Source organism: Kogia breviceps, chromosome 4 (genome assembly GCF_026419965.1).
Source record: "Kogia breviceps isolate mKogBre1 chromosome 4, mKogBre1 haplotype 1, whole genome shotgun sequence".
Lineage (NCBI taxonomy): Eukaryota > Metazoa > Chordata > Mammalia > Artiodactyla > Physeteridae > Kogia > Kogia breviceps.
The window spans coordinates 109,732,358-109,749,322 of record NC_081313.1 but is presented as its reverse complement, the minus strand read 5'-3'; the positions used below and the strand labels follow the sequence as shown (position 1 = coordinate 109,749,322).

The window sequence follows — 16,965 nt, the reverse complement described above, 5'->3', positions numbered from 1 at the left end:
ACTATCCCCACTCTCACTTCATCCTCACCCATCCCTAATCCCTACCCAGCCCAAGGCTGGGAGAGGAGGGACAGGGATGGGAGTGGGGGTGGGATGAGTTTCTGTGTTGTAATAATAATAATTTTAAAAAACATATTTACACTGTATGCATTAAAATATCAAGATTTGTAAGCACCATACCTAGCTAACTCCTGGCCCTCTGGATATTTGCACCAGCCCAGAAGCTCCTTGCTCAAGATGGAAGTGGGGAGAGTGTGGTGAGGAGGGAAACCAAAGTCAAAGCCGACTGACTCGACCCTGAGGGCCTGTCCTGGACCTGCTGCATAATTATGGCTCCCAGAGGCCATGGATGCCTCTCTCCACCCTGTAATGACAGCCCAGCTTGTGCTGGCTATGCTTGGGCTGCAGGGGTCTGTGGGGGAGGCAGCTGGGAGGGGACTTGTTGGCATTCTATCAGGCCTGCCTCATCATTTGCATGCACCAGGTGGGCACTCTGTGGGGACCCACTCGGCCCTGTCCAGGGCTGGCATTGCAGGCTCCTGGGGTTTCTGCCAGATTCTCTGTCTCTACCCCAGGGTCCTACACCAGGCTGTAAGACCAGACTACCTGGCAAGGCCCTATTTCTGAAGCAGTAAGTCCACCACTAGGTGGCCCCACTCAAGCTGCACCCTCTCTCACTGGTCAAAAGTGCTGGTGTGGGCTTCCCTGGTGGCACAGTGGTTGAGAATCTGCCTGCTAATGCAAGGGACACTGGTACGAGGCCTGGGCTGGGAGGATCCCACATGCCGCGAGGCCCGTGAGCCACACTACTGAGCCTGCGCGTTTGGAGCCTGTGCTCCGCAACAAGAGGCCACGATAGTGAGAGGCCCACGCACCCCAATGAAGAGTGGCCCCCCGCTTGCCACAACTAGAGAAAGCCCTTGAAATGAAGCCCAGAAACGAAGACTCGACACAGCAAAAATTAATTAATTAATTAATAAACTCCTACCCCCAACATCTTCTTTAAAAAAAAAAAAGTGCTGGTCAATTGGGACACATCCAGTCTTTTCTTGGTCCCTAAAGGAGGAACCTGGAGGGAAGGGTTGGTCCCAAAGTCCAGTGGACAGCTCTATGCTGACGGTGCTGAAAGGTACAGATGTGTATGTGTAATACCCTCTGCGGCATTCGTTAATCCTGGGAGCCCAGCTCTGGGGAATCCCATGGAGGCACCAGGTGCTCATAAACCCTGGCCAGGCTTCTAGATGCTGTGGTAGTTGCCAGGCCCTGAAAGTGCCATCAGCAGTCAGGGAGGCCTCAGTGTTAGGCAGTGGAAGCTGTCCCTTCCTCTTCTCCAGGGCAGGGATCACAGGTGAGTGGGGGAAGGCAGGAGCAGGGCAAGCTGAGGATGCCTCTGTTTAGAGGGAAAGCCTGCACCACACCTGCTCTCCCATTCATCCAGTTACCTGTCCATCCAGCACAGATATTTTTGCCATCCTTTTCTGGAGAGATACCAGGTTCTTCTCCTGGGATGAGGGTGGTGGGCAGACAAGTCTAGCCTGCTTTGAGGAGCCATTGGCCAGGGCTGTCAGGGACAGCGTGGGGCTAGGGCTTCATTTGGCAATGCCCCTGGCCAGGCTGGGGTCAGTGGTGGCAGTGCATACATGATCTTGAACCTGGAAAGTGTCTCTAAGACTGGGACTAGGCAGGCAGCACCTTCTGTCACCAGTTGGAAATGGCTGGGCGTTTCCCTCCTTGGATAAATTTGCTTTGTGGGCCTCTGTTCAGCTGCCAGTTTTCCCCACTAGACAGAGAGCCCCTTTGATCTTCATGGTCCCTGAATCCCAGCCAGGGCCTCAACTGGTGCCCAGCAAATGTTTGTGGAATGAATGCATGAATGAATAGGATAGAGCCATTACCAGAAGGAAGGTGTGACTTTATTTACACAGTAGATTTGGGGGAAAGGAGTGTGACATGACTGCTCAAGATGGCTGTTGATTTATTAAGTGACCCAAAATGGGTATGCTTAGTGAGGCCTGCTGGAGGCCACATTAGTGGGGGATGTTCATTCATTCATTTATTCATTCATTTATTCATGCATTTTTCTTCCCCACTCCCTCTCTAGGTCCTGGATTCCAGGCCCTATGCTAGGGCTGGAGACATAGTGGTAAACAGGACAGAAGCAGCCCCCATTTCTGGGAAGGCAAAGTGGTGAAGGAAGTAGATATGAGAGTCAGATAGCTTGCATGAAATTCATCCACGAGGAGCTATGGGGTCTATGCAGGGACCTGACTCAGGCTTGGTCCAAAGGGAAAACCTTTGGAGTGTTCCAGACAGGAAGAATGACACAGTCAAAGGTCAGGGAACTGAAAAATGCCTCAGGTGCTGGAGCATCAAGTTTGAGGCTACACATGATAAAAGAGGCCATCAGGGCTATATAAAGGGGATTGGCAGCCTTGGTGAGATCTGTGTCTATCCTTGTGGCAGGGACACCTTTGGGAGGTTCTATGTATGGAAATAACATGATCAGAATCACACTGTTAAAATATCACTCTGCCTGTGGCGTGAAATAAGGATGGAAGGAGCTGAGTGGAAGCTGTGGGCCAGGATGGACCATCCAGGTAAGAGATGGTGGTGTCCTGAATTTGAGCTGTGGCTACAGGAATGGAGAGCAGTAAATGGATTGAGTGATCTACCAGGTAAGATCTACAATGGGGGAATGTGGTGGGGAAGAAAATGGAAATGACCAGGAGATGTTGATTCTGCTTCGTGAGATATGGGAAATGCTGGGGTGGAAGGAAGTGTGGGTGGTGTGAGGTAGAGTGTGGGGAGATAATGAGTTCACCCATCAAGTGGCCTCAAAGAAAATGCTTTGTGGGTCTGGACTGGGCCTGGGCTGGAGATTCAGAACAGAGAACCAAGGATTTATAAGGGGTCCAGGAGCCCCTGGAGGGCATGAGGGCATGAGGGCATGTCAAGTGTAGTAGGTTGAATTGTGGCCCTGAAAAGATATGTCCATGTCCTAATACCTGGACACTGTGGATGTGACCTTATTTAGAAAGAGGAATTTTGCAGATGTAATTTAAGGATCATGAGGTGAGATCATCCTGATTACACAGGTGAGTCCTCAGTCCAATAAGTATCCTTATAAGAGACAGAAGAGGAATAGAAACAGACACTGAGGAATGAGTGTGGTCCAGGACTCTGAGGCCCTGTGGAGGCTTTAGTCAGAACTTTGGCTATGGTTATGTGGAGCAAGGCATTAAGGAGACACCCATCCCTTCATATAATCATGAAATATTTATTGAGTCCAGTTCTGTGGTAGTTGCTGAGGATGTCATGATGTACAAAACACACATTGTTTATGTACTCCCAGGCCAGTGGTGTGTGTGGGGGGGAGGGGGGAAGACATGAATCAAACTAACATTCAACTGTATCAACTGTAGCAAGGGTTAGGAAGCATGTAGGACATGAGAGGCTGTTATAGGAGATTTTGACCTGGCCAGGGAAGCGAGGAAATTCCCTCTGGGAGGATCTGAAGGATTTAATTGGGGAGGAGGGACATTTTCCTAGACAGAAGGAACAGCATGTGAAAAGGCCTGGGAGTGGAATGGGGAGGGAGAATGGCCAGTTAGAGGGACTGGAGGGGAAGGTCAGTGTGGCTAAAGGAGTGAGCAGGGACCAAACCATGCCGGGGCTTATAGGCCACTTTCACGACTTTTCCTAAGAACAATGCAATTTACTAAGCTGAGAGTGATGGGTTCAGATCTGCATTCTGAGGAGGTCACTGTGGAAGAGAGATGAGAGGAAGTAAGAACAGAGGGGGACAGTCAGCCGGGAAACTGTTGCAATCATTCAAGTGAAAGAGGATGGAGAGAAATGAATGAATTAGAGAGGGATTTAGGTGGTAAAATTGAACGGACGTGGGATACGGAAGGACAGGGTTTGGGGGCAGGGCAGAGGGAAGTGCTGAGGGTGATTCCCAGGCTTCTGGTTAGGTAACTGGTGGTGGTACAGGGGGCCAGGTGGCTCCCTCAGTGAAGCAGGGAATATGAGAGGTATGGGGGTGGGGGAAGGGGAGAGAGCTTGAACTCAGTGCCGGGCACGTTGTGATTGAGGTGCCTGTGGACACTCAGCGGAGATGTAGACTCAGCAGCCAGTCATACTCGCCTGGAGCTCAGGAGTCAGGGCAAGGGTAGAGAGAGAAATTTGTGTCATCTGTGTACAGGAAGAAATTATAGAAAGAGGAGAGGAAAGTAGAGTGCCTAGGCCTGAACCCTGAGGAACCCCCAACCTTTACCGACTAATGGGGAGAGAGGGAAAGGAGGGTGAGCTGGGGGCGAAGATGCCTGGGCAGAGGTGGCCAGAGAGGATGGTGGCAACCGAGGGAAATAAGTGTTCAAGGGAGACAGTGGCCAAACACTGCTGGGGTGTCAGGTGCTGCTGGGGGCTTTGGCAGATGAGGACTGAAGAGTGGCTGTTGAATTTAGACTTGGAGGTTATAGAGAGTTTGTTGAGATCTGGTTTGGTCTTGTCGGGAGGCCAGAAGGCCCACTGCAGGGTTCTGAGGGGTGGGAGCAAAGTGAGGACAGACTGCTCTTTCGGGAAGTTTTGCTGTGGTTGAGAAGGAGAGAGACACTGCAATAGTTGGTGGGGTCTAATGAGAGTTTTGTCTCCATACTAGAGACCTGAAAATATTTACAGGTCAAGGGATGTATCCATTTGAGGAGAGGAGGTTGAACATTCAAGTGAGAGAAGGGATGATCCACATGGCAAGCTCCTGAGAAGGGGGAGAGGATGGGAGGACCTGGGCAGACAGAGAGAGACTTCTGCGGCATAACAGGATGTAGCAGAGGCAGGAAGATTTCTGTTTGGTTTCAGTCGAGCTGTGGGGAGGTCAGCTGGTGGCTGAGGAAGGGCAGAACAGTGGCTCATTCCGTGTTTTATGTGTCTTGTGTGTATTTTTCTGTGTGTTCATGCCTTCCCCAGGTCTGGCTACCAGCCTGGATGGTGTGCCACAGGGAATATCTCCACACTGGACTGGGAGGAGGTTGAGCACCTCCCACTCTGGCCTAGCTCTCTGATGAGATTCTCAGACACTGTTTCCCCTCATTCATGACTAGGAAGGTTCACAGTGCAGGCGTGGGAACCTGCTTGGCCGCCAGGGCCTCCTCTAGCCCAGGCTGAGATTTGCAGCATCCCTGCCTTCACTCCCTCCCAGCCTGGATTGGCTGAAGGAAGTGTCCACTGTTTTTGGCCCATGTTGTATGTAAGGGCTTGGGGAAAACAAAGGTTGGCTCCAGGGTGCCCCGGTGCCCACCTCCCCGCCAGGAGAAGTGTCGGATCCAGGAGCTGGGGACAGTCTGAATCCCTTTGGGAGCTTGGCCCTCGGGGTGGATGCCATGTCTCCAGTCTTCTTCAGGTCCTTCTCCACTGTCTCCATCCCTGATAATCCAGCTCCTGGGCCGGGTGACCCCACCCCCTGTAACCTGATGGTGGCGATGATGGGGAGGCGGCAGTAGGACCCGTGTATACAGCAGGACCACCGAGGAAATGGGCATGAGTTGGGGCCAGGGTAGCTGGCCAGCATCTAGGGATGCTCCCCCGGACAGCACCGGCTTCAGGATCGGGTCGTGGGCCCCTCTCCAGCCGCCCACGGGTCTGGGAGGAGGGCGGGCCGAGTTCCACAGGTGCGAGCGCCAAGGAGAGGCGGGCGCCGCGTACGTGCGGCGAGCGGCGGGCGGCATGAAGGGCGCGGGCGGCCGGCCCCAGGCCCGCTCCCGGCTCCCGCGCGGCCGGGCGGCCTCGGCTTTCCCGGAGGTCGCTGGCTGTGGTGGTGACCCCTGGCCGAGGCTGCCTGGGTGCGGACCCAGGGGCCGGGGGCGGGGGAGCGGGGGCGGGGCGGGAGGTGGGGACGTGGCTGCCGCTCAAGCGGGCGGAGCCCGGCGACGGCGGGAGGTGGAGCCGCCGAGGGAGGAGGGCCCGAGCGGGCTGGGCGCCGCCGCGGGAGGTTCTGGAAAAGCCGGGAGCGGCGCGTGTCCGGGTGAGCGTCCCGCGCGCCCGTCCCCCGGGTCCGCCGTGGAGCTCGGGCGCGGGCCGGGGTCGCCGGTTCGAGCCTTCTACCCGCGCTGGGCTGGGAGCTAGGGACCGGGGGTCGCGCCGTCTGGGCCGCAGCCCCGCGACCTCCTCTCTTTCTACACCCGTGTGGGTTCTTGCCCCGCCGCCGCGTCCCTTCCCCGAGCTCAGGGTGGTGAGGTCAGCCGCGCCCTTCCTGCCGGTCCCCTCGGGGCGGCCGGACCTGGCGGGCAGCGTGGCCGCCCCGCCTGTCAGGCTCCCGGGAAGGGGCGGCCTGGCCCGAGGTTGGAGGCGGAGGCAGGGGCGCCGGGCAGGCCCTGAGGGGCCGCTTAGTGTTAGGGAGGTCCACCATCCTGCCTCCAAAGGGCTGGGAGTCTGCGGCCTTGGCCCCGCTTGCTGCCCATTGAGACAGGCTGTTGGATGAGAAAGTTTTGTTTTTGTTTTTCTTTTTTCCCCCTCCAGACATCCTTTTCTAACCTGCATGGTTTTGCCTCAGCAGGCGCCGAGACTTGTAACTAGTTAATTAATTCAACAAACGGACCCTTCTGCGTATCAGAAACTGCAAGGAGTTGCTAGCCCAGTGGGGCAGGCGGACTGGAAGACCAGGAAAGGCCAGGCCCCTGGCAGTGTGGTGAGTGCTGTGCTGGGAGGGAGCACCGGACTGTGGGTACTTGGTAGAGGACAGGATGCTTCAAGCCAGAGGGCTTCATGGAGGAGGTGACGCATGAGCTGGAGTGGTCAGATGAAGGCAGAAGAAAGGGTAAGCCGGACAGAGAAACAGCGTGTGTGAGTGGAAGCAGATCTGGGCACTCTAGTGGAAGCAAGGTGATGGGGGAAGGGACACTTTTGGGAATAGCTGCCCATGGACCCTGTCCAAAGAGCTTCAGGTGAGAGGACAGTGCCTGGTATTGTGCCCTGTATGTGGAGGATGCTCAGTGAACCCTTGCAGCATAAACATGGATCAGCATAAACCCTCCTTCTTCAGGGCAGAGGTCCCTGGCCTCTGTTTTCTAATCTGACACCTTTAAGATGGTGTAGAAGAACATCAGAGCCCCTCCCAAGGCTGAGACTGGTGTCTTCTGCTGTAGAGTGACACCTAAGGCTTGTGCTGCTTGATGTAAACCATCTGAAGCTTAGCAATCTCAGTGCTTTTGCAAGAGATACTGGCCTTGAGAGCAGGAGTTGGGGAACATTGCTTTGTAGCTTAGGGCATTCTCAAATGTCCCTGATTTTGCAGAGATCCACTGTCCACCTAAGAATTTATAGAATGTTTTTGCAAGCTGCTGCCCGTATCACATCTGGGATAGCAGGTTCCATGATTTAGTTCTCCATTAAATGAACCATGGTTTCCTTTGGCTTGTGCTTAAACAGCCCCTGACGCTTCCAGGGTGCAGTCTCTCATTTTATTCTGGGCCTCAAGGGCCAGCCTCTCTGTTCAGCTCTCCCTTCATAAAATGTTTGGGCTTTGAATCCTTTTATCCTTGAGTCTCATTTGTAGATGGCCAAGCCCACGCACTGTGTGGCACAGCCAAGGAAGCCACGTAGCAGAGTTGGAGTGTGTTGGCTGGGGGCCTCATCCCAGAGATGCTGTCATACTGGGCCACCCTAGCTCTCTGAGAGGTCAGCAGGCAGACATGGTGACGACTGAGCATTGTCTGCGGCTTGCGATAGGCCCTTCTACCCTGTCCAATGCTCTGAAATGGGTGTGCCCAGGAGAGTGCCTCCTTTGTCACTGGTTTAGCTTGGCCACAGCCAGTCTCTGTTCATTCCTGGAGTACCTCCTGTGTGCTGGGCTTCTGCTTAAAGTGTACCTGGGGCTGGAATGAGGGAGGAGGGAAAGGAGGCAGTGGCGGTGGCACTGTCCTTGCCCATGGGTGGCTCACAGTCTCTCTGAGATTGCTGCTTCACGCTGGCAGGTGGTCGTGTGCCAGGGAGGAGCTCAGAGTGTGAGTGCTCGTGAGAAGGAGAGACCGCATGGGTGCAGCCCTGAGGAATGAGTGGGGTGAGAGAATCTGGGGTCTGCTCATTTCCTGAGAGAACATCCCTTTTTGACTCTGCCCTCCCACATCCTTGGGAGGGTCTGAGACTGGATGGAAGACCTTGGCCACCGTGTGGCCACGCTGGCTGTAGTGTACATTGGGCTGGCCGGTGTGTCCCTGGCTCCTGGGATATCTCAAGAGTTTAATTCTATGCAGATGGAAGTTGGCAGGAGATGCTGTGATGCAGGCACGTGCAAGCCCAGACAGGGTGCTAGAGTGAGAGTTAAGCTTTGAAAACATTGCTCGAATCTAGCAATTTGAACTTTTGAAGTGCACCAGGATGGGACATCGGTCTGTTCTTGAGCAGAGAGGGCTGGTGGCTCCTGTGGTCTCTGGGGTTTGAGCTGGAGATGTGGAATGAGGGATATAGTTTTTATTCTCAGAAGGAGCAGAGGAGCATGAAAAGTCTGGATTAGAGACCGAGGAGACCTAGGAGAGAGTGTTTGTTCAAGTGGTGTCATTGCAGGGCAGAGGATTAAATGTTTGGGTAGTGAGTTCCCCAGCTCAGATAGGATGTGAGCCTGATCACAGACCAGCATCTGCTCTAGACCTTTCATGAAGTGCTTGCTAAAACATAGCCTGCTCTGTACCTGGCACTCCTGAGGGCCCAGGGTGTGGCTGCAATCCTGAGGCCTGGTACTTGTAGGAACTCGGAGTGAGCAGGTCAGAGACATAGAAATACGTGAGATTCTAGAGTATTGGTCCAGTCACCTGTTTTTGCCAGAGAACTTTCCTTCCTTGGTGAGAGTTAGAGCCAGCGATTGACCAGTTTCCAGAGTTATTCCCTGATGGTCAGTATGTTGCGTTACGCCTGACTCCACCCTCTGCTGAATCTCTTAACACTCCTGGGACATGGAGTGTTAAGAAATTCAGTTTCTGTCTTGTTTTCATCTTCACTGTCCCCTAGACTGGACCTTCTTTCTCTCCAGGGATCAGCTGGGAAGCTGGCTGCTTCAGGTCTATTGCCGTTCCTCTAGTACCCTTGGTGCTCTTGACTGGTATAAGTTGTGCCTGGTGCTAGGCTGCCCACTGACATCTGTCATCTTATTCAATCTTGAAAACAGCCCTATGATATGCAGATTCTAATATTTTCACTGTTAAGTAGATGGGAAAACTGAGGCTCAAAGAGACCCTGTAACTTGTCTAAGGTCCCAAATCCTGGAAGTGATTTGTGGAGCTAAGCTTTAATTCTGGGGCTCTCTGACCCCAGGGTGGGTGTGCCTGCCTACTAGATTGTACTGTTTTGCCCTGAGCTGGGCCATTCGGTCATTTGTGAGTGCTGTGATGTCTGGACAGGAGTGACTGCTCACTTGGACTTGAGGCACCATGTTTTTGTCTTCTGGGTCCATGTTGCTGTCTGCCTTCTGGTGGGATCCAGCCACAGACGTCATGAGGCTACTTTGTGAACCACAATAAAGTCCTTGATCTGGGTAGGCCTGTTCTGCTAGGCCGAAGTGTGGCTCCTCCTTTGGGGAAGTCCTTGTGCTATAAGACAACAGATGTTCCTGAGTAGGATTGAAGGCAGCAATATATAGTAGAAAGTATGTTTTGGATTTGGGTCTGGGCTCTGCCATTAATTTCCTGTAGCATGTGAGGTGCGCAGGAAATTCTCAGTCTCAGTTATGTATCTTATATATCTATATCTGAAATGGAGATGATTATCTAGTTTACAAGGTGTTGGTGAGGATTAGATGGTAGAAATGAAAGATTTTTGGAAACATGAATAGTGGTTATCTTAGCCTAGAAAACAGAGCCCAAGGCAGAGCTTAAGTACTTAATGCTTTGTTAGAAGGTACAGTTGCAGAGTAGCAAGGGTAAGGGAAAATAAAAGTGAGGTCGAGAAGGAGGTGAAGCAAATACAAGGTGGTGCTTTAGCAAGCTGGCCAGTCTGCACAGAGATACACTAGTTGCTCAGCCATGCAGGGCATCTCTGGGTGAGCTCTTCAGAAGCCCCATGCTGCAGAACAGTTTCTCAGTGAAGGCCTGGAGAGGGAATTTGTCTGCTGGCGTCCTCTTGTTTCTGTCCTTCATTAGTCACAGTTGCCCCAGGAGGAGTTAATTCCCCCATGCTCACTCCTCAGTTGCACTCCCAGGGTCCTCAAGTAGCCCCTGGGGAGGTCAGCATGGCACTTCGCTGGAGTCTGGAAGTAGTAGGAAGAGTCAGAGATTTGGGGCCTGCACAGTCTCCTTCACTGGGTCTGAGGCACAGCAAGTGGCCCAGGGCCCAGGAGGCAGGTGAGACCAAGAGAGTACAAGGTGGTATGTCAGGTGCATCCAGTATAGTGGTGTGTGGATTTTATTCTTTCCTGTAGTTCCTTATAAGGTAGTCTTACCTGGACTGCCAAGTCTTTGCCAAGACTGATTGAAAACCCAACTGGCTTTTGCATGTTGGTTTGTACAGCCTTTTCTGCTACTTAATTGCCTAGTTACTGAAGCAGGAGACTTTGGGGTTTTGATGGTACCCACGTGGGAAGTACAAGTCAACATGTCCAGGTACTGGATAGAGAAACTACAGTCAGCCCTCCATATCCGCAGATGCAAAACCTGTGGATATGGAAGACTGACTGTACTACACCTATTATATAAGGGACTTGAGCATCTGTGGATGTTGGTATCTGCGGGGCCTCCTGGAACCAATCCCTTGTGGAGGCTGAAGGACAACTGCATAAGGATAGGTATGCATGAACATCTAGGCTTTGTTAGGTTCTCAGTGAAGGAGAATGTTTTTCATGTGATGTGATAGTTGAAGATATGAAACGTGGAGTCATGAGATGGGGCTGGAGAGGGCAGTAGGGCCAGGTCATGCAGAGTCAAAAAGGCCCTTAGGGCTAGGTAATTTGGACTTTGTTCTGAGAGTAGTGGAGAGCCTTCAGAGGGTTCTTAGGGAGAAAGAGACCAAACGAGGGGCTGTAGTAAGCTGTGATGGCTATTTTGTAGAGCAGAGGTGGGAGGGAGGCCACGTAAGATGAGAGACCAGTGCAGGTAGGGGCCAGTATAGCTGCAAGAGGGACTTAGGGGTGGCTCAGATCAGGGTGATGATTGAGGCATGACATCAGGAAGGGAGAGTAGGGTGCCTCCCATCCTTCCCTGGGGTGCCAGTGAGAGCAGCTTATGGGCCCAAATGGACATCCATGTACATAGGTGGTAGGGCCTCCTGGAGCCTCTGTTGAACTCTTCCTAGGTTGAGCACGCAGGTCCTCTTGGCTCTGCCATTCAGAGTTGGCCACGCTACTGGGAGATAAGGCCGCTGCAGGGAGCCCTGTTCAAGCTCATTTTGCCCCTTCACAGAAGGCAGGCAGCCTCTTGTTCAGAGCTAAGCCAGACAAATACATTGTTAAAACTCAAGCTGTTGCATTTGGGTTGCAGCTGGGAGCTTGGCAGAGGTTCCTGCCTGATGAGGTAAGGGGAGAAGCTAAGGACGCTGCTGGTTTGCAGTTGGAAACATCTTTTCATGGTCATTTGGCCAGGTTGTAAATGTCCTTTCCAAAGAGCGGGCTTGCTAAGGCCTGTGATTGTATGTCTTGGAATTGTCCTGTGCTTAGAAATAGTGCCGGTCGCCTGGTGGGTGATTTATTGTCACTGGGGTGTTGGCAGGCTTTGGAGGACCTCCCTGTGGGGGTCCAAACTCAGGCTGCTGGGCCGCTTTGGAGTCCATTTGAGAGGGTGTGCTTTGTTTTCTTTTCATTTTAAATATGAAATATATTTTAAATTTCCCACAGACTCCTTGTGGAAAGACTAGGAAATACAAGTAAACATAAAAATAAAGTGATTTCACCAAGGTACAACTAGATTTCTGACTCTTCACTTGCATATATATGCAGGTATGTAAATTTACATATATAAAAATTTTTCTTACAAAAATGAAATCATAGAGTATGTATTGTTTGGGAGCCTGCTTTTCTCATTTAACAGGATGCTTTGATCTTCTCTCAATGTCAGTGTGCACACAGTGTCCATTCTTACACAATCCATAACAGTCCACTGTTTGGAAGAAATGTAACATCTTCTGTTGTTACAGTTTCCTGGAATGAACAAGTCTGTGGTGAGGGTCTTTTTTTTTTGCTGTTGTTGTTGGGCCAGACTTTGTTCTAAACTTGGGATGCAGCTCAGATAAAACTCAGTATTGGTTTTCTGTTCAGACTTGGTGATACTTTATTTTCATAAAAGGGGCCTCAATGTTGCCCATTTCTAGACCTATTCAGCATGGATTTCTGAGGGTTCCTGGAGGGCTTTTGACAGCACTGGACACTGGTGGGGGCACTGGGCAGGCATACATGATCCCACTTATTCTGTCATAAGCAAGCTCTGGGTATAGGTATGAGATGGGATGGGGGGCATGTAGGTGGTTGGCTTTTCCCATACTGTGGCACACAGTCTTTCTTGGAGACTGCCTCCTCCCAGCTTGACCCTGATTAGATGGCCTTTTGTACACCTAATACAAATTAGTGTTCGGGGGCTCAGGATCAGGAGAAATAGGCTGGGGCTCTAGTGTACCTTTGCCTGGGGTGGCAGTGTTGATTGGCGGTCTGGGGGCTGTGTGGGGGCGCCTAGCTCTCTGGACCAGCAGGGTTGTCACCCCCCTCCTCCATCAGAGCAGAACTTCGTAGACTCTTGGTCAGCCCAGAATCCCATCTGTGATTCTTTGGGCTCTGCCTCCAGGCTGGGATTTGTTGATAGGCTCAGTCTAAGCCAGATAGCACATTCCAGAGAAATGACAGCTGGTATTCATGTAATGAAGAAACTTGGCTGCTTTTTTCCTGAGTGCTGTAAGGCATGAACCATGGGCAGTATCACCAGGATGACTTGAAAGGAACAGAGAGGCTTCTCGCTCCCTTAAATTTGTTACCTGATCTCTGAATGGGCATGCCACTGCAACTGGTGATGGAACAGGGGACAAACGTTGGTGCCCCCCAACTTCCAACCGTGTTTGGTCTGGTCTCCTGCCTGGGCAGTGCTCTCCCATCACCCCAGCCTGATGGGTAGTTGGCTGATTCCTCATTGTCCACAGATACAGCCTCCTGGCTCCGGGTTTTTACTGTTCCCTCCCTACACACATACAAAAGGTGTTCTGCTGAGCTGATGAAGCCTCTTGAAGTACAAGGAGCAGACCCTAACCCTGTGAATGGGTCTTATGTAAGCAAGAAGAGAGGCCTTCTGTAATCCCAGGGTGGAGATGTGGTATGCTGAGGCCTGGGAGCAGATTTGTGTCTGGCAAAAGCGGGATCTGGGCTTTACCTTGGGGCTAGGCTGGGCCATCGCACCTCTTCTCGGTGACTTGCTTTCATCTGCTCCCCTAACTTTATAATGGATCCCTTAGCCCATACTTCCTACCCTGCAGTAGGTTGTGGGCTAAAGGATCTTGTTCTGTGTATATCTGGGCCCCTGACACCTAGGGTATTGATGGGCATGGTGTCAGCTCTGCAGACATTTGCAAGGGACGAGCAAATGGGGACACTCACTTATTCTCTCCTCTTCCACATATAGGAACCCGTTTGAGGGTGGGGGTCATGGTTGGGCTTCTCTGAGCCTAATCTGGAACCACAGTGGATTGGAATTTCTTCTGAAAGGGTGAGGTGAGGAATGGTGGACGTGACTATGCATCTAATCATCGCAGGCAAAAAACTGCTGAGCTGGCGTTAAGTCAGCTCAGACTTAGAATTCTGTCAGATAAGGCTTACATTTTGGAGAGAAAGCATTTGTATTTCCTTTATATTCCTGTTCTCTCTCAGTAAATTTCCAGTGGGGCTTGGCTGAAGTAGAGCAGGAAGAGGAGGGACTGACAGAACTGGGGCTTACGTGGGTGCTGTTCCTTCAGTGTGCTCCAGGCTGCATGGCTGAGCTGGGAGATGATGTCCAAAGCCTCCATTGTGTACTTGGGTCCACTGCCAGTGGGGCTTGCCCCATGGTGTGTCTGCTGCCTTCAGAGCTGGGTCTGGCTATTTCTAGGCTGATGAGAAGACAGCAGCTGGCCTCTTACTCATGTCAGCAACCCAGCCTGGCCTAAGGTTTTGGCCCTGTGTAGCTGATTCATTTTTGTATCCCTAGTGTGTAGCTCAGTGCCTGGCATATGTGGGTCTTTAGTAAATATTTGTGAATGGTGATTCTCCATGAGGACAGTGTCTTCCAAGAGGACAGTGTCTTCCAAGGAGCTCACTACAGGAAGAGCAGTGTCTGCCCAGTCCGCTCTAACTGTGGCCAGGTGCAGACCAGCAGGGAGCAGTTTGATTTCTCTTCTGGCTCACCATCTGCTGTACACCTTATTTTGGGTGTGGGTCCCCTGGGGCATATTGTGTGAAGTTCTCTTTCTGTCATTGTCTCTCCTGTACTTTCAATCTTGTGGGCAGGGACTGTGTGTTACATCTGGGTCCTCAGCATCTGGCACTGTCCTTGCACCTGTGTTGGAAGGAAAGACAGAAACAGAGAAGAGGTCTGGGCCAGAATCTTGAACTGACAGACTGTTAGACCCAGAGGTGACTGTCTTCCACAGCCCCTGCCTCCATTCAGCCTTCCCGTGTTGTCAGTTGTTTACCAGAAGTCGAGAGGCAGAGTCTCTCCCAAGGGCACTTGGCCTCCCAGAGCAGGGGACAGAATTCTATACCCTGACATCTTTCCACTGGTGGTCCTGAATATCTTCCCTGGCTTCTGTGTGTTAGGTCAGGATTTTGGCATGTTTGAATGTGTGTATATATGTGCACATGTGTATGTGTATCCTTACCTAAGTTGCTTTTTACCATTGTTGATCTAATGACTACTATCATTGAATGCCTTTCAGACACTGCCCTCTGTGACCATGAAATTCTGGGCATCTATGTTGCTGGTGGCCTGGTTTGGTGTCCTGGGCTGTGTGCAGGCTGAATTCTTTACTTCTATTGGTATGTGCCAATAGTACTATTGTTTACCTGAGCAATACTTGGCTCGTGTGCCAGGGGATGTCACTGCCTGAGGCCTCTTCTCATTCAGGGTGGGATGGCCTCATCCACTGGTTTTGACCTGATCTGGGGAGAGCTGCTGTTTCCCCCTCTGAGCCCTGATGACCTGGATGTCCTTCCTGGGAGCCAGCCGTCTCAGCTGAGCCGCCTCCCTGGGTAGTGCAGGCTGCTCCTGGGCTGCCTGGCATTTCTGACCAACTTTCTCCTTTTCTAGAGAGTAGTTCTGAGCAGAGAAGCCCCCAGGATGTCTATGTCCCAGTAACATGACCCAACTGGGTGGCAGTGGGAGAGTGAGATTTGGGGTTTCTTCCTTAAGGTGTCCTCAGTGCACTTAACATTCCCTTGGAGCCCCTGCCTCTCTCTTCCTGAAGCTGGGGGCCAGGTTCATACGAATGTCTAGACCTCCTTTAACTCTAGGTCCCCATGATCCCAAGAGAGTTGATATGCCCTTGGCCCAGGGGGCTTGCCTCTGTGCTGATGTTTTGTGCCTCCAGTTCGGGAGCTAGATGTCCCTCATCCATTTCTTACTGGCCCTTTTTTCTCTCCCTTGCAGGGCACATGACAGACCTGATTTATGCAGAGAAGGACCTGGTGCTGTCCCTGAAGGAGTACATCTTGGTGGAGGAAGCCAAGCTCTCTAAGATTAAGAGGTGTCTAATGTCCTAAATCCCGACACCCACACTGAGCCAGCCCTCCTCCCCTGCCACCCCCCCACCCTGGAACCCATCCTGGGTGCCCATAAGAGGAAGCGCTTGAGGGGGCAATGTGGGGCTGGCCTGGAGGTTACTTCCTGCCAGTCCCCCAGAGTAGCTAAGTATGTGGGCTAAGGACTCGCTGCTTTTTCCTTTTTAAATAGAGACCCCCTGAATCTCACCAGGAAAATTACCATAGGTCAAGATCTGTGTGTTAACCTTCCTTTTTCTCTGGTTCCACAGCTGGGCCAACAAAATGGAAGCCCTGACCAGCAAGTCAGCTGCTGACCCTGAAGGCTACCTGTCTCACCCTGTGAATGCCTATAAACTGGTGAAGCGACTAAACACAGACTGGCCTGCGCTGGAGGACCTTGTCCTGCAGAACTCAGCTGCAGGTGAGGGACAGTGAGCAGATGGTTGGGTGAGCCAGTATGTCTGTGTGCTGGCACCTGCGGAGTGTGGGTCTGAGCCTGTCCTGGGTCGGGGTGTTGGTGTGCACGTGCAGTGTCTGAACATGTAGCCTGCCAGTCAGGTGGCTCTCATCTCTGTGGGGACCTGGCAGTTGTCTGTCCTTGCTTTTAATATGTTATAATAATCAGTTCTTGGGGATTCCCTAGTGGTCCAGTGGTTAGGACTCCGAGCTTCCACTGCAGGGAGCACGGGTTTGATCCCTGTTCGGGAACTAAGATCCTGCATGCTGTGCTACGTGGTCCAAAAAAAAAAAAACAAACTAAGATCCTGCATGCTGTGCTACGAGGTCCAAAAAAAAAATCAGTTCTTGCCTTTTCCTAGTGTTTTGGGGTCCCTTTTTTTTTTTGGTAGTGACTTTTTTCTAATTACGCTGTAGTAATACATATTTATAGAAATGTTGGAAAACACAAAAACAATCATATAAGAAAATTACAGTTCTTAATCCAATTGCCTAGTGATAATCACTGTTAAAATTCCAGTCTTTTTACACATGTATATAAATTTTAAAAAATGGAATAATACGTATATATCGTGGAATGCAAACTTATTTGCTTCGAGGGACCAAATGAATTAACAAAAGTAAGATAAGTGGGCTAAGTGGTGGGACCAGTGCAAGCTGGGGAGCACGGGCCTCATCTAAATTCATTCCCATTCAGATCTTTTAGAAAGAAAACATCTGTTGGCAGATTGTGACATAAGCATATACTGTTTTCCTGAATTTTTCAGCTTCTCTATATGTCCTTTAAATGTTCTTCTGCAACATGATTTTAATGGCTGGACAGT

At 51.5% G+C, this 16,965-nt stretch overlaps 1 protein-coding gene across 35 annotated transcripts in view; it reads left to right on the top strand.

Annotated features, from left to right (window-relative positions):
• The first annotated feature begins 5,905 nt into the window (after positions 1-5,905).
• P4HA2 (prolyl 4-hydroxylase subunit alpha 2) overlaps positions 5,906-16,965 on the top strand; it is a 41,627-nt gene continuing 30,567 nt past the window's right edge. For 5 of the 35 annotated variants that reach the window (XM_067031577.1, XM_067031578.1, XM_067031554.1 and 2 more), the window contains exons 1-5: positions 5,929-6,019; positions 6,551-6,811; positions 14,863-14,962; positions 15,573-15,669; positions 15,955-16,106. In XM_067031577.1, coding sequence (XP_066887678.1) covers positions 6,776-6,811; positions 14,863-14,962; positions 15,573-15,669; positions 15,955-16,106 — 385 coding nt within the window. In that variant the 5' untranslated portion in view covers positions 5,929-6,019; positions 6,551-6,775. Of the gene's footprint in view, positions 6,232-6,547; positions 6,812-11,809; positions 11,912-13,574; positions 13,664-14,862; positions 14,963-15,572; positions 15,670-15,954; positions 16,107-16,965 lie in introns of all 35 variants that reach the window. The other 30 variants (XM_067031581.1, XM_067031560.1, XM_067031573.1 and 27 more) reach the window with 25 other exon arrangements.